We start from the raw sequence: 24701 nt of genomic DNA, 5'->3' as shown, positions 1-24701 counted from the left end.
ATTAAAGACTACAAAGAGAAAAATCATATTTTCGTCTTTTTTGCACGAATAATATTCAATATGCTGTCATTCAGTTATTTTACATTATTACATGATTTTATGATTAAATATTGATTTGAGTTGTCCCTTTGAATATTTAGAAAATATCGATTGCTATACCATTGACTGTACGAGTGATGCTTTATTCATTTTTTACTAAAATGTGGTAAATGTATTTGTCTATGTTAAAAGTTTCACGAGTATCAAATTGTGCCGTTTTTAAAACATACGAATAAATATATTGTATTGCTTCTACGATTTGTTTTATTTATTCAAATTTTCACACTATGTTTATTTGAAAATGTAGATACACGAAGCGAAAGCAAAACGCAAATACGTGTGCATACGTGTATAAAATAAAAAATTGAAAAATAGCGGCGAAGAGATGAAAATGTGCACTATCGCGCGAAATATTTCTGGAACCTTCGACAAAAAATAACGGAGTTTGTGTTCCACTAAATTATAAGAGCGGAAAAATTATTATGTGAGCGTATGTTCGCAAACATTGTCCTTTCGAGCTGGTGTCTCGCGTATAAAACTAAATCACAATTTTTCTGCATCAATTTTCAGAGAACGATAAAGTCCAGAAAATGTTCGAGAACTCCTGCTGCTAATATATGTAATTATACATTTGTTCAAGAACACTAACCGAGACCTTTTGGGATGGAGTAAGACAGGAAATCGGTGAAACCCTAACAGCGGTTCCTACGATTCTATCTACTTACTAGTATTAGTTGTACAAAAACAGAGAACACTGAACCGTTACGCTGTATTGATTTAAAATATTGCAAGTTCGTGTTTTTGCTAATATTTGCAATACAAATTTTAATGACACGAACGATCTGCAATTTTAGCACAGCAAAGTTTTTTCAGGCCAATGATTCTATTTCGAAACGAAGAAGGTTATAAATGCACGCAGATTTATTTATAGCAGCCTTCTCCCTTTTTCTATTTTTTATAAGCGAAGAAGATAAGTAACAATTTTCACATGAAATATGAACAAGTTTTCAAGAACCGTCGTAAGTTTAATTTTATTCGCGATATTTCACACACCGCTGCTACACATAAATAACGTTATCTAGAAATTATTAAGAACATTTGGACGAAAAGTCGTAATCGATGGATGCAAAAGAAAGTTTTATCGGTTTCTTCGGCAGTAAATTCGCCATTCCTCCCTTTAACGTCATGAACGTTTTCACGTAGAATTTACATCACCAACGCCAGCGGTGCTCCGCCGTGTAGCGAATTTGAAATTTAATGGGCCTCAAAAAAGTGCGTGCTCGCTTTGCCCGATTTTAAGGAATCTTTCATTAAACGAAAGAAGGAGAATGAAGTTAAAGGAGAAAGTCTTCCCTCCGCGGAAAAAAGCAGTAAATCGCATTCTGAACAGAGGATCCGAATGCGTGTTTCTCGCGTTATTTTGCTGCTTTCTAAGGAAGCCCGATGAGCTTGCACGAAATCGCGGTCGAGTTCACGTTAAATCTATTTACCGTCTCAAACGAACTCCGTGGAACGACGTATCTCAGATTCTCCTTGAGAGAGTAAGAAACGTTGTAAACGGCGATGGAAAACCTATCTCGGCTTATTTGTAGAAAAATCGTCGTTGTCTGAGGACCGGCGTGCAAATTTCACATTCACCCATTGGATACCGTGCGTGTCTTTGCCATATCGGTTACGCGCTTCCAAAAAAACAAGTGAGAAAGTTAGATTTGTAAATCTAAAATTTACATTAATCGTGAAAAGGTCAGTAATAGCCTAACAATATGTGCATCGCAACGCCTACATCTTCCTGTCATTCATTCACTTTATCTCATTTCATTGGGGTTATATCATTATCATATCATTACAAGAAGGATGAGGTTGACTGCAATACACTAAATATTTGAGCCCACGCACATTCATGTAATTATTATTATTAATATTATTATTATTATTGAACAGAGCTGTAATTGTAAAGCAGCAATCTTACTTATCACGTGATAGATAAAGAATCGATAATCCTCGATGGGCAATCAGTTATAGTTAAGCCATTAAGACAGTTTTAATACAAAATATTAGTAATGAAAAGATTATAGATGAAAGAATATAGTGTACTAGTTGAAAAAATAACATATGGCGGTCTAGAATCTGATGTCATCGCTAAAAATAAGCGGAAAATCTGTTATTCGAATAATTATAATACGCGGTATTTAGTGTCTCAAAAATAATTTTATCATGATAAAAATGAAGTAATAAAATTTTTATTCAATGCTCTTTTCCAACGTCATCGTGGTTTAGATGAGAGGAGAGGGGGAATTAACGAAGCATAACGTATCCCAAATATTACAGCGCAGCGCAGTATTGACATTATGTTCCCGCCATAATACAATTTACAACTACTCTTCTACCCCACTTTGAATGGAATTTCCAACATACCTTATGAAACAGAAATATAATACCTTGGATAACATACCGAACGTCGACGTGATCGGCAAAGTAATCGACATTGACATTTGCACTATTGCAACATTACACTCGAATGTGCCAGTCCCCAGTACCCTCGATGTGATTACGAAAATCGATAAAACATTCGTACAACTACCACATATTACACCATTAAATATGTATGTATAGTATGCACACGTATCAAATATATATTTCGCATGTTACTCCCGATTGAAATTGAACCAAAACGTTATGGCTCTCTCAGATCTCTCTGATACATCTCGAACTCTTAAATTCTCAAATATCGCAAAATATCGATCATTGAACTCAAAGCTGGTTCCGCGAGGTGCTATCGACCTTTGTTCATCGATCATAGTCGACGGGAGAAAATTGAAGATGAGATGAATAAATTTACCTTTTAATTGCGAATAGCACGCACGATCCAACAGTGTTGGAAAATGTAATACGACGATATGTTCACAGCTGATGTATATTTCGAAGAAATTTGCAGCTGCTTTAGCGTATTCTATTTGCATAGGCATGTATCCATACTTACTCGACCGCGTGAATGAAAGCCAAGGTGGCGCCCGGTATGAGCAGGTCATCGCTGCCGACACGCCAACGTCTGCCAAACGTGATGAGAGCCGGCATGTTTCGTTCAGCAACTTTGTGGCTCGCCCGAGCAATTGTCCCCGTACGCGAGCAAAAACATTCACGTACGATGACATAACCTATACCGGCACAAATAACGCGATTAACTCATCGACCGAGCGACTATGTGTTACTTGGTGTACCTCGCGAAACGAACAACCGGACCGTCGAACCTCGTGACCATTCGGCTGTCACGGATGTACTGAATCAGTGAAACGCGGAACGAAACTCCGCTCGGTCGGTTCATAGCGAGGCAAAAAAAAATGGAGGGAATCCTGGATCGCTTTGCGGTAAACTTGTTTTTGAATTGAAGGTGTTCGAATGGTAGGATAATAGGGTCATTGTTGTCTTAAAGTGGGTTTATGTATAAAATACTTATATTTATATCATAGTTAAATTGCGCATGTTCATGTATTTATGGAAAATTCAGGAAAAATGTATAAAATATCCAAAATATATTTATTATAACAAATTATGATATTTAATAGATGGGAAAACTCTGCATCCGCAGTCTAGTGATAATAATGTTATTTTCTGTACTGAAATATAAATCAATGATATTTACGAAGAACAAATTATTTCTTCGTTAACAATTTGTGGCGCAACATTATTTTCGTATATTTTTTTAATTATCATCACGTCGTATATTTATTCGAAGACACGATGTGACTTTTTAATCTTCTCAATCTTCTTCATTAACGCGAGAGCAAATTCAATAAGCTCAATGAATCATATTTCTTCCTAGTGGAACGGAAGAAATAGAAGGGAAATAAGTTCAATCAGGAAGAATCTCGAAAAATATTTGAATGGAAATCTTTGATCTTATCTTGTTAGAAAATAGGATCAAGGTACTTGACAACTTCGATTCACTCGAGTTAGCAGCAAACAAGCAAATGCTTAAATTTTTTAATAACTTTCATATCATACCCGTTGCGATAAGACATCTGTCCGCGATTCTTAATTAGTTTCCAACACGGTTAGATGTTTTATCAGCTCTATTTTTCAAGCTACGATACAAACTTCTTAAATTCATATTCTCAAGGGTCTTCATAAAAAAAGAGATAAATTTAAAAATAAAATACATCATTTCTAGTAAGTCTTTTTCCATGTATCGAAAAGCTCGGAATTGCGTGACTTTCGTGTCAATCTGTGTTTAATATGCATAAAAGACAAGATGCGAGACATCACGGAATTCTATTTGAATACGTCCATATTCGTCTACGTTTAAACGGTCGATATCAAAATAATAAATAACAAAACAAATGGACATTTTTACGAAGAATCTGTGTCTAGGGACGAAAGATGAAATGCACATCAACTAACCGAGATAAAGTTTCGATGTCGTGCACAGCTAGTCGGTGGGACAATACACGAGATAACAGAGAAAATTGATTGTACATTCGTTCAAAGGGCCGTACAAACGTCAACAACGGCTAGACGTTGTTTTAATTGAAACTTTATCGGCTATTCTGTATCGCCCGATAGAAGAAGACACAGAGTCTGCGTTCCAGACATGGACATATTAGAGACGTATCGAGAGCCGCAAATTTATAAAGATGACTAGTACGAAATGGACGATCGCCAATTTCCTATGTATTCGCCTATCGTTTGTCTCTCTCTCTCTCTCTTTCTCTGTCTCTCTATCTCTCTGTATCGGGTCATTTACCGCGTTTATTAACGATTTTTCAAAGTTAAAACATACGGCATTGGCGTGCTATCACGCGAAAATTATCCTTTGATCATCGCTAATAATAAGCCCAGGGATATTGATGCCTAATAATTTCCTCTAAACACGCGATAAATTACAACGCTCTGATAAAAACGCACCAGATCTCGACACGAGTAATTTTCTGAAAATGTATATAACAGTGCAGTTTTTGATTTGAATCCGTAACTAAGTGGTGACGATCAAGAAGAATCGCGGAATTATTGAAATAAGCGTATACATCGATCTATTTATTTCGTAAGATTTTTATCTGAGGAAAGCGAATTTTATTGCCGCTAGAGTGTCGAAAGAACGAGAAAAAGAACTACGAATACATTTAATCGCTTTGCAATCATGAACGAGACATCTGGCGACGCAATATCGTTCGTACGACGAACACGAACGAGTTACCCTGCGGCTAAATATCGTTTATACAACACCACGGATGAAGTATCTCGCCAGTCTATTTTTCTGTAATTACAACTCTTGTCTTAATAAACAAACACACGGGATATCTCGACCGTGGTCATTGTAGGAACAATATTATGTCGCAAGATACTTTGTTCGTGACAGCAAAACGGTTAAATAGACTCTCGTGAATTTATGATATTTTCCAAATATTGTTACTCGTTTAAACAAAATTTTATTGCGATCAGGAAGCCTTTACGTATCTCGTTAATCAAAGTCATGAAAATGTTGGTAAAAATTCGACCACGCTTTAACCAAAACTTAATCATGATTTACAAAATATACATACGTATATTAGAATTTTAACAAACGTATCAAACAAAACCAACCCGGACGGGGCGAGATGAGACCAGGATGAAACCAGGATGAAACCAGGTCGAAACTAGGACGAAACCAGGACGAAAGCGGAGCTAGGCCAAGACGAAACCAGAGCTAAGCCAAGACGAAACCAGGACGACATCGTAAGACATATTAAACAAAATTTTACGATAAATATCGGTAGGTTAGACAATAATTTATCCGTGGTGTGGTACAAATGATATTGTATCGCGAGATATTTCGTCCGTGACCATTGCACGAACAATGCCGTGAAACTGTTACAAAATAAACAAATAAAAAATAATGCAACAACTGCTCAATCACAAAGTGAATCATTATCTTTATATATACAGTTCTAACATAGTTATATAGTCACGCACTGCAGCTTTAATTGCCTCGGGGCCTTTAGTATCTAATTAAATTAAACTAAAAGAGTACCATCGTTTAACTGTAAAGGGTAAATAGCTCAACGGCAAACGAATTCACTCGGTTTTCCACTGTTGCATAATTTTCACGTTTCGTACACGAGACATTGTAAATTGTATTAAAAGCTGCAAGTTGGCCTGCAACGGGCGAGAAACTTTAAGACATAATTAAAATTCCTGACTTCTTCACGCCTTAATGCTAATCGCGCTTAATTACACGGTAAATAAATTAATCGGCCGATTTGTATCGACGTATTTTCGAAGATCACACGACGGTACAGGGAGTCCGGACGGTTACACGACGAGGGAAGCTAAATCGATTATTAAATTACGATGGTAATTAAATGGCGGAAATCATGCGTTCTGAGAATTTCTCTATCGAAACTAATCGAAATACGTATAGGTAAATGCTATGCGCATTAAGCACAATGTAGGTCACGTGGAATTATCCGCGAACATATTCTATTTCGAAGAGCTTCTATAAATACAAAGACAGGTATCTTTCGCGCTGATAGCATGTCCTATTAGCATTGAAAATTCTTGAAAATGCTGAAAATAACGACGGTTAGAACGGGACAAAGTGATTGATCGGGGTCCGTTATTAATATCGGAATGTTCACTCACCATATCAGATGCAGGATGAACAGGAAAGCACCGGGCACGACGAGGTCGTCACTGCCGACGCTCCATCGGCGCCGGAATACCACGATACCAGGCATATCTTCTTCAGGATCCTTTGGTCGTTCCTATTTCCCATTCAATCAGCCAAGACGCTCAACGATCCACCGATCAGCGAGGGGTGCAATCACCGGCTTTCGTCCTCGAATCACCGAGCGATACGAACTTGAACTCTGCTCCGAGATCTCTTTGGAAATCGACACGAACGCCGGTCGCCTCGTCGAGGTCGTCGTCGACGCGCATTTCCGTAACTGTGTTCCGGCGGACCACGGATTCTCTCCATCCTCCTCACCAGCAAACTTTATCGGAAACCTCTCGAGCGCTGTTCCCCTCGAATGAACGAGCTTTCATTCGCGACACGACGACAACGCATCGCGTTCTATCCACGATGTGGAAACTGAATCACGTTGAAGACACTGTTTCAACTGAGTCGTGAATTATCTTACGGAGAAACCTCTCGTACATACCAATCGTCCTTACTGGATCTCAAAAGGAAAACGAATGCAACGATTAATGCGACGAAGCGCGCGATATTCGCTTAGATCGCGCACACACACCGCTACCGTGATATTCTTATCGTAAATGCGATAAATGTCAATCAAAAGATCGCGCACGATGGATCTTCTTCGGAAGAACGTTTCTTTAGATCTCCTTAGAGCCACTCAGATACTGACAATATAACGCGAATTACGCAGGATAGCCTACGGCTTTGAATTTTGTCGAGCTGTTAAACGATTCAATTAATTCAATTTTGTTTAGATCTTGTATTCCAGCGATATTATTGGTGAGGACAAAGTTAACGAATATTCTATTCGTTTTAGAAGATATTGTTTCGCAAAACCATTGTGAGTCACAGACTGATTTTACCTCCCTTAGGAGAAGAATACGCGTCGTAGAACAATGGAGGACAAAAAGAGAATACAGTTCCGTGGGATGCGGATGGAAGGAAACGAGATAATAAAGACATGCACATAGACTCCTACATATTAAATCATCTCCGATATTACAACTTTTCCATAGACAATATTTCTCCATAGGAATTTATGTGTCATTTTTCGGGTCGAATGTTGCGATTATACGAAGGATAACATATAAATTATTTCCATCGGGTATGTACGTCAGAAACGAAAGTGGTTCACACTTTGAAAGGTAGCTGAAATCCTCGAGAATTCTCCGGAGATCGGTAAAACTTTTAAGCAGTGTTGGCACGCTTCTGAAATCATCCTTTCCATCCGCAGCCGAGAAGCGCAAGAATTTGATCAAACTAAGGGACGAGATCTTTTTACCGCATTCGCAGCAACTCGTTTAGCGAAATGAACGAAATCTACTAAGAGGGCTACAAGATCTTAAAGACCGAGCAAATTGTGAATGGAATTCTAAAAAGAGTGATGCGACGCTCTGTTTACAGCAATCGTAACTGCTTCAAAGGTAAACTTTTATAGAAGAAATTAAATGAAACCATGCTTTGTCACTACGTGATGAAAGATTCTCTTATTTGGCATTAATTTAATCGAAATTTAACAGATTAACGAATCTAATTAGCGCAATTTCGCCTACTGGAATTATTCTTAATCTCTAACTGATATCTTCATTTGTACGCAAGATCGATACTAATCAAGTTATCAATGTCTGCCAAAATAGCTATGCTTACTACTCACTCCATAGACTGCAGAAAACCCGTAATATTTGCGATTTAGAGTACTAAATTTAGAGTATTAAAGACAGAAATCTATTTCTTACTGTACTCCAATGAAAATCGTTTCGTCCTTGTAACATTGCTCTTACCATTCGTGTTTATCACGTTGTTCATCCAGACACTTTTCTATCGTCGAGCTGCAATAAATGCTCACGAACCGATTCACACGTATCACGATATTTTACCCCGAACATGAGTTCTTTTTATCACAATCTAGACTCCTATCCAACTTAGATTCCTTGAAACTGTTCATTTTTTTTTTTTTTTTTTTTTTTTTTTTTTTGGGTACACGTTTCTACAAAGATTCGCCTTGTTTCACTGGAAGCGTCAAGATCCTTTGATGAATCGTATGGATCGCTTGTGCGATATGGTTCGCAGGAATAAAAGACACGAAGAAGCTGACTTTCCCCCGGCAAAGCCGATCGGCCGGCGTTACCGTCTACGATACCGCAACGCGTGTCCCTGCACCGCTATCATCATTTCTTTCCATGAAAAGTTGTTCAAGTAACGCGGTAATGCATTGATCGATGGATGCATTTTATTCGCGAAACTTTGAGCCTGAGCTACACCACGTGCCGAAAAAGCATCATATCGTGAATACAAGAGTGAAACGAGAAAAGCACATAGTTCCGCGATCGTCGAGGTGAGCCACCTCGAGCGCGACTGAGCACCAAATTTAAGCCATCGTGCACCTTCCACGGTTCTGAGGGCGCTCAATTTATGTTAACAGATGCGCGTGCGTCGCGACGCCTTTTGTGCGACAAGCGCTGCATCGCGTCCATCACTCGCTCCGCCTCATTTCCGTGACAGTCGTCGAACACCAACGATCAGTACGTCATCGTTTCATTTGTTTTAGTTTTTATGTCTATTAAATCAAAAGGATATTCGTAATTTTCCTTACGTGATATTTTTTCTTCTATTCCCTTTTTTATTTCATTGGAAATATAAGCTGGCTTATAGATAATATTTAATAATTAAGCTTCTAGATAATATTTAAGCAATCCTGTTGATAATGTTTATGATGAATAAAATAACTGAATAACCATTAGAAATTGAAAAAATTACGATGTAGTTGATGTTTCTTAGATGTTCAGGTAACGACTAAGAATTAACATCTATAAACGAAAATAATCACTAATCATCCCTTGAGAGAATCAAAGTGAAACATTGATTCAGTTGAAAAAGAAATATTTTTTATCCAGCAATCTTAAAATATTGTAAGTTTTGAGAATACAAAAAAGCTGTTTCATATGTAGGAAATATTTATTCTAAAAATATAGGGTATTTATAGTAACAACAGCTTAATATCCGCTTTTAATTCTTAACATATCTTGATGGAGATATCCGTAAAATTAACGAAAAATTAGAAGACATGTACCCGTAACTTTTTAATAACTTACTTATAATTATGTAAATAATTTTAATACAATTGTCTTCTTCTAACTATAAGAGGTTAAAATATTGTTGAAATAAACTCAGCGATATATATAATTTCGTCACTTCCTGCCGTAGATATTATATTACATTACATTGTACAATATAAGCTTAAAGTAGTGGTCATCTTATTTTCCTAATTTTGTACAGAACCAAAATTAGCGTGAATGAAACATTAATTAGTTCTCAACGTTTACTAATTTCTCGCTCGATCATAGTTTTTTATATACCAGTCAACGGTATTTTTAATGGCTTGATTAAATGGTGTGAATTGAAAATTTGGTAAATATTTTCGTAATTTTGCATTGCTTGCTGTTTTTTTATACTGCCCATCGGCAGCAGACGTATCATATACCAGCTTTCCTTTAAAATTAAAAGCTTGTGCAATTGCCTCAGCTACTTGAGAAATTGTAACTTCCTGGGATTCGTCAACTGTGTCAAAGATAGATAAATTTCAAATAACATATACCGATATATACCATATGTTTAATCGATCTTTTTGATTTACCTGATAATATAATTGGTTCCACAGAGTTATACTCTCTCAATACCCATATTATTAAGTTAGCTAAGTCTAAACTATAAATAAATTGTCTCAGTGGCTTCCCAGAACCTAATATGGTAAATACCTTATCTTCAGTATTTCCTAAAATATATACCAACAGATGCCAACAATATTCTTTAAAACAATTGATAATTTATAAAAATCTTATTGGAAAAATATTGTACCATCTTTTATTAAATCATAAAGTCTGCGTATTAAGCCTGGTATAACATGACTGGCACTGGGATGAAAATTATCATTTGGCCCAAACACATTGCATGGAACGATACTAGTATAAATTCTATGATACTGGTCATAATAACCTCTATTTTGAATATCTATAAGACGCTTGGCATAACTGTAACCATAATTTGATGGATGTGGTGGACCATTGTGAATCTAAGGAAATAAACATTAGATAATAGATATTAATATAGATATAATAGATATTAAGATAATAGAGGATACTATAGGTAAGATAAGAATATATAAAAAGCAAAGCCTTAAAAATTACTAATATAAAAGGGAATGTTACCATGGTTTCATCAATAGGATATGTTGTTTTATCAGGAAATATGCAAGTTGACAAACATGATATGACCTTGACAATGTCATTTTCATGAGCAGTTTGTAATACATTATCGTTCATGTGAATATTCCTGCGCTAGAAATTTATAACATACATTTCCATCAATTTAAAAATAATAAAACAGGCATTAGTCAAGATTTTATTCCTTTACCAGAAAGTCCAAATTGTGAGTCATATTATGGAACAAGCCACCAACCATAGCAGCTAAATGAATAACGTGTGTAGGTTTATGTTTCTCAAATAATTTCTCTGTGTCCTTTTTATCACTGGAAATACAATATATTTCACCTATAGCTTAACTAAGTAGTGTACTGATATATGACAATTAATAAATAATTTACCATAAGTCTGCATCTTTAGAACCTACAAATATCCATTTTTCATTTTCATTTTTATTTGTTTCGATGACATGTTCAATAGCTCTACCAACTAGTCCTGTTCCACCAGTTACAAGTATAATCCTTTTACCTTCAGACATGTTTCATGGAATCTATGGAAGCATTTAAATTTTTAAACTTGAACCTTTCCTTTATTTTTTACAGATTTGATGAAATTGAAAAATTTGTAAAAATAAAACATGATATTGACCATGTCACAATATGAGTTTAATTCTTTGATATAAAAAGTATGAAAAAATTATAAATACATTTGTAAATACATTTTAAATCACTTAAATAATAAAAGACAGAGTTAGAAAATGATAGCACAGTAACAATATGGTTATTAATCAAGTAAAAAATTTGAAATTCTTATTCTGTTCTTGGAGTCATTAAATATATTACATATTAGTACACTTTGACTGACAATTATTAATTTTGTAACTCACGCATAAAAACAAATACTTTGTTAGTATCAAACAAGTAGAATCTCTCTGGTAGAATAAATCACTTACAATAATTATATAAAAAAAACTGATAAAGACCAAGTTCGAATTGTACTACAATTGCTATACGTTCATATTGCCATCTGGCAACGAATATGGAAAACTACTATCTTATACCACAGGCGAAATATAATATAGACCTGACATACTATTTTCACTTCATATCACATGCGGTGTTATCGATTCAGCATGGAATAAGATTACAACCTGTAATTCCAATACTACCCACTACCAATGGTATAATCTTTTCCTACGTTGACTCCATACTTTCTTATATATGAATCAATCGAGAAAAAGGATTATATATATATATAATAAATATATATATAATATATATAATATATATATATATTATATATATATATTATATATATATATATATATTATATATATATATATATATATTATATATATATCATTTTCTATTACTATATTTTAGTAGGGATATTGTTACATCCTATTTTGGCAGTGTAATTTATTTCATATTTTGTAATTACTTTAATACAAAATATTTACAACTGTTTGAAAGTTGGTGACTACTAATCAAGACTGATGGCAGTGTTTGTACCTGATACTTTTAATAATCTATCAGAACTTTTTGATAAACGTATTCTTTCTTCTGGTTTTAAAATTTCGGCTATTATCTTTTCGTCGCTTCTCCGTTCTGGTTTGCGCAGAAGCTCTTGTGGTTTATTGCATTGTTGAGTCACACAGGAATCACCTCCCGCCTCTTCAGCAACAGCATCTAGCTGTGCTACTTGAATCTCAGAAAAAGTAAGTCTTCCATTGACCTTACTTTCGGAAGGCACACGGGAGTCGGGTTCAAGCGCCGTGGAAATGGGAGATTGCAAGGATTCATCACCATTACCATCGTTTAGTTTTAAAACATTAGCTGCTTCTACATAAAGCTGTGTTACAACGTCAAAATTAGAAACTTCTCTTGCACGTCGTGACTCTAATCTTTTTATGACAACTTACTGCTTCGAATGTAGAATCTAGAAATAATTCTTGTAAAAATCGCCGTGCTTGCATCCTATATGTATTACTACCTAAACGAGCAGCTACATCCGAAAATAAACAAATATCCTATAACATAAAGCACAATTATGTATAAATAACAAATTAAACATATGGTTTTTTATTCTTGAAGCTATATTTATATGTATACCTGAAACCTTTCTGAGTGTAACTGTCTTAATCTAAGCAAGGTTTGTCGACTATTACGATACCATACAGGGTTTGCCAATCGCTGTGCATGCCTAAGTATTTTCCTATTCAAATAATACAGGTGTTATTAAAATTAATGTAACTTAGGTGTACTAAAAAAAGTCAGCATTCTAAACTTATAATATACCATTTTATGTAACTGTATAATTAATTAATGTTACCTCTGTAACTTTAAGTCTTTTTCTGGAATCATATCTTTGCTGCTATTTTTACCATGAGAACATACTAAACATATACGATAATGTTCTGCATCTACATCACATTCTGAACAAGATTCCTCATCTACTTCGGTCGTTTCTACATCTGACTTAGGTGCATCATCCAGTGTTATAGCTGGAACCGACAACTGTGGTGGTTCCGGAAATATAGTTATAAGTCTCTTTGGAAGCGCAATACCCATGTAAGATAAATTATCATGATTATCATCGGGAGGTGGAGGTGTTGGAGTGAGTACTTGTTCCGCAATCCAGTTGCGAGATGAATCAAATTCGGATAAACTTTGTAACGAAAGCCGACCGTCTAAACTATACATCTAAAATAAAATAAATTAATTTAATCAAATGTCCGATGAAACGGAAGATTGATCTTTAAACATTCTTGCCTCTAAGCTACTTTGAGAATAACTAGGTCTCCGATGACGTTGTAAACTACGAAGTCTTGCATACCCCTCAGCATCTTGTTGGCTTAATCTTTGAATACTTGAAACAGGACTTGGTGTCTCTCCTCTTTCTCTGCAAAAATAAACAATGATAGAGAATGTTCTTAACGAATACAAAATTATTACTTAAAATATGGTTCTTACGGTAACGCATAGCGTCTGGCTTCGAGATCCGTAGCTGCACTTTCAGATCGATTTCTGGTTCTTCGAGCAACTGGTTCAGGTAATTCTGGCTTACCGTCACTGAGACTCCGATGATGTCGTTGTATAGGAATCGGACTCGGAGCTGGATATCTGTTCGTAGGAGGAACAACTGGCCAATGGTCTCCACGTCTGTGTCTAACACATGGCCAGTCAAATGTCGACAGTGCATCTGCACCTGCACGAGTTGTAGCAATCAAACTAAGAGCATACATAGCTGTTGCTCGTACTATATAATATGAACACGTTTCCGCTATGGAAGTTAACAATTCTATAATGCCTGCATGATTTAATTGTTCTACTCCTGCTGCTGAGGTTCCCATGTGACCAAGCGCCCATAGCGCGGACTTTACTTTTAAAATTCTTTTACTTAAGCTCGTTTGATCATCTCGAGATTCAGGCTCCAACCTCCAATTTCTTTCTAAGGTAGTTCGTCTGGAATCATCTAGACTTGTTTTTCGTCGAATATCTACTTCTAGAGAGTCAGCTTTTTGCGGATAACTTATATCCACGCTTTCCACAGTTTCTGAATCCATTATTGTCTCTAATCTATTTGATTCTACTGTTTCATCTGTACCAGATTCTTCAGACATAGCGCAAGCATCATCAATTACAGAACGATTAGTTTTAGTACATCTTGAGTTTGATTCCGAATCTCTGTTACCAAATTCTAGTCTAAATCTTTGAACAACACGGGTAAAACGTTGTATTACATTTCGACGTAATAACAGCTGCATACCTAAATCGTGCTGTACCAATTGACCTATTAAATGTGGTAGAATAAAAATGTTCTGTGGTGTCATGGGAACGTTACTTGTTCTTCTATGATAACTTCCTGTTTCGTTTCTTTGACGACGAGTTAAAGAATCATGTATTTCTCCTTCTATTAAACCAACATATCTCTCTGCAAAACCTCCTGGACTTATCCATTTTTCCAATTCCTCCGCAGGAGACGAAAGTGTTGTGAAACCCTGATGAAGAGAGTATAGTCGAATTTTCAGCAAGTAACCTTTATCGCCTAATTTTTCCAGCCATTTATCCCAATCCTGAAATTGCCCACCTTGTTGCAATAAAGCTTCTAAATATTCTGGTTCGTCGCAGGCTTCGTGTAATGCCTCTAATGCAGTTAGTGCTATAGTTTTATTGAAATCTGACAATCGTTCTGACAATAATGTTATTGCCCAACGATAGGCATCAGCCATTCTGGCTCTGAGTATCAATCGGAGGAACTGTGTCGCATATAGACGTGTACTGTCTAATGTAGCTTCTGTAATAATCTTAGTCAATACTTTTCTATTAGGTCCATCTCTAGAATAATCTAAGCTTGATATTATAAGTTTAACATAACAGTCGTGATTAGTAGCTAAAGCCAAATCTTGCAGCTTTCCTAATAATTGAAATTCTTTTAAAATCCTAGTTCCCTTTGCTGAATGGCTCAGTTGTCCAAGAAATAGAAAATATTTTTGACAGCAAGTAGTAGACATATGACGAGGTGAAAATAAACATTCATGAGCAGATTGAGCTGTTCGAATACTGGAGATTTGCTCATCAACATCCTCGATTAATTCAAATAATAATTTTGTACTCTCAGGTTCAGGAATTTCCAATAAACAATTCAATAAATCACAACCAGCTAATGTTGCTTCTCGTGCTAAATTAGCATTTGTCGCTAACTCCACTCTACTGTAACCATTGGAACATGGTTTAAAGTAACGTACAAGTCTTTTCATAAATAATCTGTGATCAGAATCATGGAGTATTCGCGCAGTATCTTCCCGTGAGCGTAATATAGATCGTACTACCGGCCAATTCCAAGCAAGAGCATCCTTGGAGCTGAGTACTTGCGCATCTTTCAAAAGAGGTGTAGTCGGTGATTCTCGACGTAACCAATGTCTACTGGATGTTCGTTGACGCCTTGGTAATGTCGGTCTTAACCACGTACCAGCTTGTAAAATTTTATCGAGAAATAGACTTGCTGGTGCCGGTCTTCGTCGCATCATAGTGTGCATTCGTTCCAAAATTGTAACAGCTGCTAAAGCTTGATGCTTTCCAGCACTTGCATGCTCTAATAAATTCGGTAAAGGAGGAGTAAGATCACATACTTCAGAAGGCAAAAGAGAATGTGCAAGATGCAGTAGTGCACCTAGCAAAACAGCTGCACGTACAGAAATAAAAGTATCAGTGGAAACAATAGTCTCTGCTAGAGCACGATGTAGACCACATTCCAGTAAAGCATATACCAATAGTGCTAAATGTATTTCTGTAATATTTGGACAACGTGATGATAAGGATGGTAGAATATATTTTCCTTCAGCTGCAACAAAGCCTTCTGACAATTTCCAAGAATCACGAGCTCTGCTGGGATCTACTGCTGCTAGAGCAACATCAGGTTCATCTGTCCAAGTAGGCAAAGGTAAATCCAACAACTCATAAAGTAATTCTAAAACAGCACCTCTTACTTCGAGTTGCTCAACATATAATACATCTGCTATAGCTTTCAATCCCGAATTGTCATCAGGCCGACAAAAATGTAAAACTCCAGAATAGGATCTTAATATACTTAGTAATGCTAACTTGCTTGCTGCAAATCTTTCTCGTTCTTCTTTTGTTCTATTTATACTTGCAGAATGGAGCTCACAATAGGGAGCTGCAAAACACATAAGAGAAACACTACTCCTAGTATCAGGATTATTTAATAATTTCAATAAAACTCCTACAACAGATTCAATTATAGCAGGACTTTGTCCAGTCATGGCAGCTCTCGCTAGGGCACTAATTCCTCCACAACTGATTAACAAATTTGAATTTAAAACACCTAATTCACAAAGAGTTGCTAAAAATGCTCGAAATGCTCCATCTTTTTCTTCAACTCCTCCGTTTGTTAGACTTATTAAAGACCTTGCTAAAATAGGACTAAAATGTTTTGGAGCTAATACTAAAATTCTTCTAACAAGTCTAAGAGCCTGCATCCTCTCCATTTCATTTCGTAAATTAACATCCATACTTCTAGCCACAAAATATGGATACTGTAATTTATTAATTGCAATAACATCTTGTTCTTTTTTGAGCATGTATCGTACAGCTCGTAGTGCAGCTGCACGAACTTGTGTTGCTTCGTGCACAAGACCCACCCGCAAGCTATAAAATACATAAAATCAATATAAATTATAATTAATACATACTATATTTTATAAGATAATACATCTCTATATTGCTTGTAATAAATCATTCTTAAATTCTTACCAGCAAAATACATCACTAATGGAATACCCATAATCTGGTGAATCATTTTCGCTAATTAATTTAACAATGGCATTAAGATAGGCTAATTTTTTTATACTTGGAACATTTTCCCGTTGATAAAGATTGGTCAAAACTTCTTTCACATTTTCTTTCAATCCTATAAAATAAATTAAATGTTTAATTACATAGATGGATAATGAAAATAAATATCTTTATAACAAATACATATGTATATATGTAGAAAGTTACTGCTATATTGAGAAGCTTACAAACACTGATATCAAAGATAATTTTATATCTTTCATTAACTAAATTTTTTTACTTTCTTTTTTCTAAATGTGCTTTTAGTATTTCACAAAAGAGACACCTGTTACTTTATAAAATGCGTCTTAAGGATAACCACGTATATACATATAATCGTAGACTGATATGAGATAGTTATGTTATCGTTATAAAGTACTGTGGATACAAAGTTGCAAGTTACAGGTTAGGTTACTAACCTCTTGACAGATCGAGTTGCACGTAGCTGTCTTCACTCTCTTGACGGCCTATAAAAAGAATACATAAATAGGAAACAACGTAGTTTTAAAATAAGGAAATTGACAGTCAATGTTCAACGTACTTCGATGAGATCTGCTCGTACGAAGACTCCTACCCCAGATCATCCAGCTAGAAATTGCCATTTCTTTACCGGCTGCTACCCACGATCACGATCAACACTTTTTATCCGATTGTTACCACAAGTCTTTTGCATGATATATGTCATTCTTATTGTTAACCCGAAGCCTGAAGCACTATAAATCCACTACTGATAAACCAAGTATAACACAAATCAAGTGTTACATGAGAACGTTGCTTGCACGTTGCACTCAATATACCGCACTCTTCGGGAAAATTGTAGGTACCTGAAAAAAGTTGCAAGAGTCACGATTCACGATAGACATGCAATCAACTGAAGAATGTGCTTTCTTTCTTTAATCCTTAGGTCTTTGAAAACGCATATAGTTTCGTATTATTTTGTTTTCTAAACAATATTTTACGACGAATACAAGCTCTGTATATTATATACTTTATTTTTGAAATCCTAATATATTTCCCATTATATACGAAGATACAAGTAAAATGCACTGTATGACATGCTTGACTGGCGACTGGTCTGGACTAGCCTGTTCAGAAGATTCAATTTCGAAACAATAATGTTTTGTATCTTAGATCGCTTTATAATAGTTACTTTGATAAAATTAAAGCTCATTATATTTTGTTAATTGTATAATATCCATACAAACACTGGTAGTAAAAGTAAATAAATAGATATAATTTTACTTAAGTATAAAATATTTGTTTAATTATTATTAGAAAAAGTCTAGTACATGGTACAAAAATAGAAAAAGTTGTAAAAAGTTTATTGTAGCATAAATGTAATAACAAAATTTATTGTTCTGAATAAAAGCTGTTAAAACTGTTCCGTTAAAATTGCAAATTATTCATATTTAATAATTATGTTTAGATACAGACATCATTTTTTAAGTTTTGTAGATGGACACACTGTAGTCGCAAATTAGCTTCCAACATTGAACAGTCAAGCGGAAAGAGCATTTATTAGAATTTTTGAAAAATGGCATATATGATGGATAATTTAGTTCAACCTAATATAAGTTCAGTTGCCAGTAATTTGGGCCCAGATTGGCTTTCCTCTGAGCAAAGTACAGGAGTAAGTTTCAATAAATTCTGACATTAACACGTTTTGAGGTTAGAATGACAGTGCAAACTTAAAAGTACATACATGATGAAAATTCAAAACAGAATTAACTTATTCTGTTATATTCATGTAACATCAGTATACTTTCTGTAATATTATGTTAATAATATATACATAATTTAAATAATTATGTTATATATTTTAATAATTGTTTCATATGTAATATAAATTTTGTATTCCGTGAAAACATTTATTTAAAGCAAAACAATTTTTATTACGTTATAGTTTTGGAAAGAAATGTATCAATTTTTTAAAAATTATTTCATTAATTAGACATCAATCATGGCTTGTGAGTTTGATGGAGGAGTTGTAATTGGAGCAGATTCTAGAGCCACTACTGGGTATGATATGATATGTCTAAAATTATTTTTTATGGATGTGGTAATAATTATACAATGAATTTCATAACTAACCCATTTTAGGGCTTATATCTCCAATCGTTTTGCTGATAAGCTGACTAAAATCACTGATCACATTTATTGTTGCCGTTCTGGTTCTGCGGCAGATACCCAAGCTATTTCAGACATAGTTGCATATCATTTGAGTCTGCACAAGTAAGTAGATTTGTGTGTGAACTTATGTACTTACATATATTGGATTATGGAATAATTTTATTTTATATGTTTTATTTTTATAGAATGGAGCTGGGCATGGAACCTTTAGTAGAAACAGCAGCAAATGTGTTTCGTGAATTATGTTACAATTACAGAGATTCCTTAATGGCAGGAATCTTGGTGGCAGGATGGGATAGCCGTAAAGGAGGTCAAGTTTATAGTATTCCCCTAGGTGGTATGTGTGTACGACAACCAATTTCCATTGGAGGATCTGGTTCAACCTATGTGTATGGTTACATGGATGCACAATACAAGCCAAACATGTCAAGGGATGAATGTGTTAAACTTGTTGAAAACAGTAAATATTTAACAACCTTTTATCAGTACAATATGAGCATATAATTGTTGATTATGTTGATTATGTAATAGTGTAATATCAATGTAATAAATTTCTTATTTTTATAGCATTGGCATTGGCAATGTCTCGCGATGGTAGCAGTGGTGGTGTCATCCGAATTGGCGTTATTACGGAAAAAGGTGCTGAAAGGAAAGTTATATTAGGCAACGAATTACCGCGTTTCTACGAGGGATAAAAGTTGTGTACTGTGTGTAAAGTGTAAAACTTTATCCTATATTTTTTAAAATTCTGTATCAGTCACGTGTTATTTCTTAATTAAATTAATATAAAACATATCTACCTTTTACTTTTTTTACAGTTGTTGTTTGTTCCGAGTGTATATACATATCGTATGTATACTTTCTATACATGTATCTCTTAAATAGGTTGCCAACAAGTACCATGTTAACGCTTACAGTAGCGCTGAATAGCTATTAATAAATAATTCTTTGACACCCGAAAATCATCCAGGAACTTGGTTGAAACGCGACCGTCAATGTGATCAAACACATCTATACAACTACTACCATATTTAGGTCGTATTATCCACTTACGATTCACTCTGGTATATACCCGGTCGTTTTAACTTCGTACTTAATGTTCATTGTCGATTTAATGAGAAAATTGTCACAATGGCACAATCGTGATGTGTGCAATCGTATCGGGCCGCTTCGAGCTTCTGCCTCTTTTCAGATGAACTGTCACGCTAGTTGTAGCCGGTCTTCCGTGATATCCATTACAACCTTCCACACCATATATTAACGAACGTGTCATAAATTTGAAATAATTTATCATTTAATTCAATGTGAATAGAATTATATTTTGACCCTGAATGTTATATCGCGTGTCCAAAATATTAACTATATTTAGCAATTTTTATTCTTGTATAAATTGTAAATTACTCTTCGCAGATGTATCAAACTCAAAATAAAAGTTCGCAGGTACACAGTTCTTTTCAATAAATTAGTTTTAATGGACTGAAAAATTATCAAGCATAAAAATTAAGGTAAGTGCCGTTTTTGACTATGCTACTTAAAAATATAAAAGCGTAATTTTTATATTGTTAAAAAGATGTCAATTATTCATTCTTAAAAGGATTTAGCTAATTCGAAACGCCTCAAGGCGTTGAAACAGTCACAAAATTCCATTCTGTAACAAAATAACCGCAGAAGGTAGCATGGAGGATCGTCAACCAAATTGGTCGCAAGACATGCTAACCGTACAGGAAGTCAGTGAAATGATGCGAAGTTTTGGTATATGGGATTATACAGTTTTCGCGTTCATGTTGGTTGCTTGCGGCTTCGTTGGTATTTATTTCGGTTTTATTAAGAAATCATCAGGAGAAGACGAATACCTCGTGGGTGGTAGAAACATGAAGACGTTCCCTGTTAGTTTGAGTCTTATAGCCAGCTTTATATCGGGTAGGAGTTCGCTTGAAATTCTAAACAACTATCTACCTGTTTGTAACGATAGCATTCTCATTAAAATATTTAGATTATAATTATAACAACGAATACCAATTTTTATGCAAAATTTATTTTTATTTCTTCAGTCTGTAACTATTATTAAATAATAATAATAATAATAGGTATTTCATTATTGGGCACACCAACGGAAGTTTACGTACACGGTGTTAGTTACCTGTGTATTGGTTTCGGAGTAATCATCGTTGGTTTTGTAACGTCAGGAATCTATTTACCAATTTTCCATGAACTCAGACTTACAAGCACATACGAATATCTCGAAAAACGTTTCGATAGGAAAATCAGAACATTAGGATCAGTACTTTTCTTGATCGGCATCGTGAGTTATTCTAGTTCAATTTCATTCATTTATTCATTCAAATTTTCGATGAGAAAAATATCTTATTCTTTTCTAGATGACATGGCTTCCTATTGTTATTTACGTACCAGCGTTGGCTTTTAATCAAGGTACTGAATGCACGCCGAATAATTTTGAATAGAATTAGTCACATAGTATTAACATATAAAATAACGTATTTACAGTTACTGGAGTGAATGTACATGTAGTCACTCCGTTCGTATGTATCGTGTGCATTTTTTACACTTGTGTGGTAAGACATATATAATTCGTAGATACGAAAATTATTCTCTTAAGAATGTACAAAATAATTCGCGTTTTACTAGGGTGGTTTACGAGCAGTAGTATGGACCGATTTTATTCAGACCTTCATAATGTTTGGCTCTATGATATTAATCGTTGTTAAGGGAACATCCGACGTAGGTGGATTTTCGGTAGTAATAAGAAGAAATCTAGAATCTGGAAGACTCGAATTACCCACGTGAGCATTATATAATATCACCGTTAAAAAGAAAAATAATGGTCGCGAGTAGAACAATAATAAAGTTATACGAATTTTCGGAATAGGGCAGATTGGAGTCCTCTTACGAGGCATACGATTTGGTCTCTCGTCGTTGGTGGTTTCTTTCATTGGTTGCAAGTATCCGTTATCAATCAGAACATGATACAAAGATATCTTGCATTGCCCACGTTAAAATCAGCTAGAAGGTATATCCGTTGTTTTAAATCTTTCTTTTTTTATTTGTAAAGTATAAGTTCCGAAATAAACTATTAAACGATCTAAGGCACAAAATGGGATATGTTTTAGAGCGCTTTGGATCTTTATAGTTGGAGTCTTGATTTTAATAGGAATATGCGGATACGCGGGAATGTTAATATATGCCTGGTACCATGTATGTGATCCACTTACAACAAAGGTAATGATCCGACTTCCCTGATACCCTAATTCCACAATATATCATGAACTGGAAGTAATAGAAAGATTTCGTCTGCAACATATCACTCATGCATCTGACATTTCATACTTTACATCCTGTGAATATTTTACAATTTTTTACATTATTTTTATTTTGTGTATTCTATATTTCTAAGAATAATCCGATATTAAAAGAAAAATATATTTCTCATGTAGTTAGCAGGTGCTAAGGATCAGTTATTACCATTGCTTGTTATGAACATATTAAATGAATTTCCGGGTCTTCCGGGTCTCTTTGTCGCTGGAGTATTTAGTGCAGCATTGAGGTAACCTTTCTATCATTCACATTCACGATCAATTGTAAAAAAAAAAAAATCAATATTTAATCATTCCCTTATTTTAGTTCTTTATCTACCGGTTTGAATTCGATGGCTGCAGTGGTGTTAGAAGATTTTGTTAAACCCTTTAGGAAAACGCCCGTCTCGCCAAGAGCTGCGGATATTTTATTAAAACTGACGGTAGTTGTTCTTGGGGCAACCTGTGTGGCGCTAGTATTTGTCGTCGAAAAAACAGGATCTCACGTATTGCAGGTATAACGTGCAAGAATTTAATCTAAAGAATTAGTCAAAATAAAGTCTGTTTCAGTTATCTATGAACTTGTCCTCCATTACCAGTGGACCGTCTCTTGGAATTTTTAGCATGGGTATTTTATTGCCCTGGGTAAATGCCAAGGTATGCTAAAATTTAATATGAAAATGATAAAAGAACAACGGAAATGGGGATATTATAATTCTGTACGAAATATAGGGTGCTCTGATAGGTGGCCTTTCTGGTTTGGGTTTTATGGGTTGGATTAGCCTTTCGGCAGAAGCAGCGATTGCTAGTGGAAGAATAAAGTAAGAATAACGAATCGAATGATTTTAAAATAAATATTTGCCACTTCTCGACTATTTATAATATTGGCCAACGTAAAATGTTTCGGTAGATTCGACGAGAAACCAGTCAGCACGGAAGGATGTTATTATTCGTTCCCTCAAGTAGAAAACTTAATGTTACTCGAGCCTCCAGACACGATTTTGGATGGTGACGAATTTCTTCCGTAATAATCAAATTTTTAAAAGAAAACATTAATTATATACTTTTCTCTCTATAATTTTACAAATATTTTTCAGGGAACCTCTAGCGTTGTATCGTCTCAGTTATCTCTGGTACACCGTTACCGGCGCCTTAGTGACGATGACCATCGGACTAGTTGTGAGCCTGATCTCGTCCGAAAAAGTTGAAAAATTGGATCCAATGTTACTGGCCCCGTTTATAAGGAAATTATTGAAAATATCGGGCAAAGAACCTCATCAGGAGGCAAGCAATGATCAGCGATCAGTTTCTTTTAACAAATGTGTCTTTTTCAAAAAATTCGTACAGAATCTTTTTTCGACCATTGATATCATACGTATTTTGTTTCTTATAGGTCGAGAATTTAGAAGTACACAGTTTGGAAATACGTAGAGCCGGCGAGGAGAACGCAGCTGAAAGCGTATCACATTAGTATGACCTTGACTTGATGATTATGATCCATGCTGATCGAATCAGGGGTCGGCAAACTGTACGAGATGAAGTGTTTGGTTGACAGGCTGAAATATCAAATTAAGAGGATTGAGTCTAAAATAAGTTAGGTCAATGGAGAAAATAAAGTACAAAATGACTCGAGTTAGAGTCTGGATGAGTTGAAATACCGAGGCAAGAGAGAGACGGACTTATTCATATAATTCTTAGTCACACGAAAGTGTTAAAAGTCGTCTGACAGCGGAGTATGACACACGAATAAAACTTCCATACATTTTTTACACTTACTCACAGATATAGTGTATTTCGTACGTATATTTCAACATTAACGGAAATGTACAAAGATAATATATACGTTATTATTCTAATGTTATACTAGCAATACTTTCAATGAAGTTCTTACCTTCGTTATAAAATATATAACGTTCAGGATATATAAAACAATCAAACTTTTTGAAATACGCCTTTTCCTTTCACTTTCACATTGTACATAAAAAATGGAATGAAA

The 24701-nt window shown here is 35.0% G+C and overlaps 5 protein-coding genes across 15 annotated transcripts in view; 2 read left to right on the top strand and 3 right to left on the bottom strand.

Annotated features, from left to right (window-relative positions):
* inaE (inactivation no afterpotential E) overlaps positions 1-9118 on the bottom strand; it is a 53248-nt gene extending 44130 nt beyond the window's left edge. For 2 of the 9 annotated variants that reach the window (XR_004464211.2, XM_033334615.2), the window contains exon 1: positions 6655-9088. Coding sequence is in view for 8 of the 9 variants with exons in the window: in XM_033334615.2 (XP_033190506.1) it covers positions 6655-6749 (95 nt within the window). In the remaining variant the exon portion in view is untranslated. Of the gene's footprint in view, positions 1-3019; positions 3195-6654 lie in introns of all 9 variants that reach the window. The other 7 variants (XM_076622101.1, XM_076622104.1, XM_033334611.2 and 4 more) reach the window with 7 other exon arrangements.
* A 530-nt stretch (positions 9119-9648) lies between these two features.
* On the bottom strand, positions 9649-12089 carry Gmer (GDP-L-fucose synthase-like protein). Of its 2 annotated transcripts, none has more exons than XM_033334631.2 (7): positions 11864-12089; positions 11313-11461; positions 11123-11237; positions 10918-11046; positions 10568-10781; positions 10347-10484; positions 9649-10270 (listed from the first exon to the last, which is right to left on the bottom strand). In XM_033334631.2, the coding sequence occupies exons 2-7, from the start codon at positions 11447-11449 to the stop codon at positions 10035-10037; spliced, it is 969 nt and encodes a 322-aa protein (XP_033190522.1). In that variant the 5' UTR covers positions 11450-11461; positions 11864-12089; the 3' UTR covers positions 9649-10034. The 2 variants fall into 2 exon arrangements, with proteins under 2 accessions (XP_033190522.1, XP_033190521.1); XM_033334630.2 differs by having other exon boundaries at positions 11798-12088.
* A 225-nt stretch (positions 12090-12314) lies between these two features.
* Positions 12315-18368, bottom strand: rictor (rapamycin-insensitive companion of Tor). The gene is made up of 10 exons (XM_033334601.2): positions 18253-18368; positions 17806-18088; positions 17684-17731; positions 17184-17340; positions 13884-17078; positions 13683-13812; positions 13243-13613; positions 13023-13125; positions 12833-12940; positions 12315-12762 (listed from the first exon to the last, which is right to left on the bottom strand). Exons 2-10 carry the CDS (start codon positions 17864-17866, stop codon positions 12394-12396), a joined length of 4542 nt encoding a protein of 1513 aa, XP_033190492.1. The 5' UTR covers positions 17867-18088; positions 18253-18368; the 3' UTR covers positions 12315-12393.
* Positions 18369-18716: 348 nt separating this feature from the next.
* Prosbeta1 (proteasome beta1 subunit) lies at positions 18717-20189 on the top strand. The gene is made up of 5 exons (XM_033334632.2): positions 18717-18894; positions 19216-19283; positions 19365-19496; positions 19580-19854; positions 19962-20189. The coding sequence occupies exons 1-5, from the start codon at positions 18799-18801 to the stop codon at positions 20087-20089; spliced, it is 699 nt and encodes a 232-aa protein (XP_033190523.1). The 5' UTR covers positions 18717-18798; the 3' UTR covers positions 20090-20189.
* A 156-nt stretch (positions 20190-20345) lies between these two features.
* LOC117157001 (sodium-coupled monocarboxylate transporter 1) lies at positions 20346-24561 on the top strand. 2 transcript variants are annotated; one of them, XM_033334617.2, is made up of 15 exons: positions 20346-20899; positions 20989-21314; positions 21482-21696; positions 21773-21824; positions 21900-21967; positions 22041-22195; positions 22282-22422; positions 22523-22631; positions 22847-22956; positions 23034-23220; positions 23276-23362; positions 23438-23526; positions 23616-23729; positions 23803-23989; positions 24099-24561. In XM_033334617.2, exons 2-15 carry the CDS (start codon positions 21071-21073, stop codon positions 24174-24176), a joined length of 1836 nt encoding a protein of 611 aa, XP_033190508.1. In that variant the 5' UTR covers positions 20346-20899; positions 20989-21070; the 3' UTR covers positions 24177-24561. The 2 variants fall into 2 exon arrangements, with proteins under 2 accessions (XP_033190508.1, XP_076478209.1); XM_076622094.1 differs by lacking the exon at positions 24099-24561 and having other exon boundaries at positions 23616-23713; positions 23803-23938.
* The last annotated feature ends 140 nt before the right edge of the window (positions 24562-24701 follow it).

This window comes from Bombus vancouverensis, chromosome 10, assembly GCF_051014615.1.
Source record: "Bombus vancouverensis nearcticus chromosome 10, iyBomVanc1_principal, whole genome shotgun sequence".
NCBI lineage: Eukaryota > Metazoa > Arthropoda > Insecta > Hymenoptera > Apidae > Bombus > Bombus vancouverensis.
This window is presented reverse-complemented; position numbering and strand designations above follow the sequence as displayed.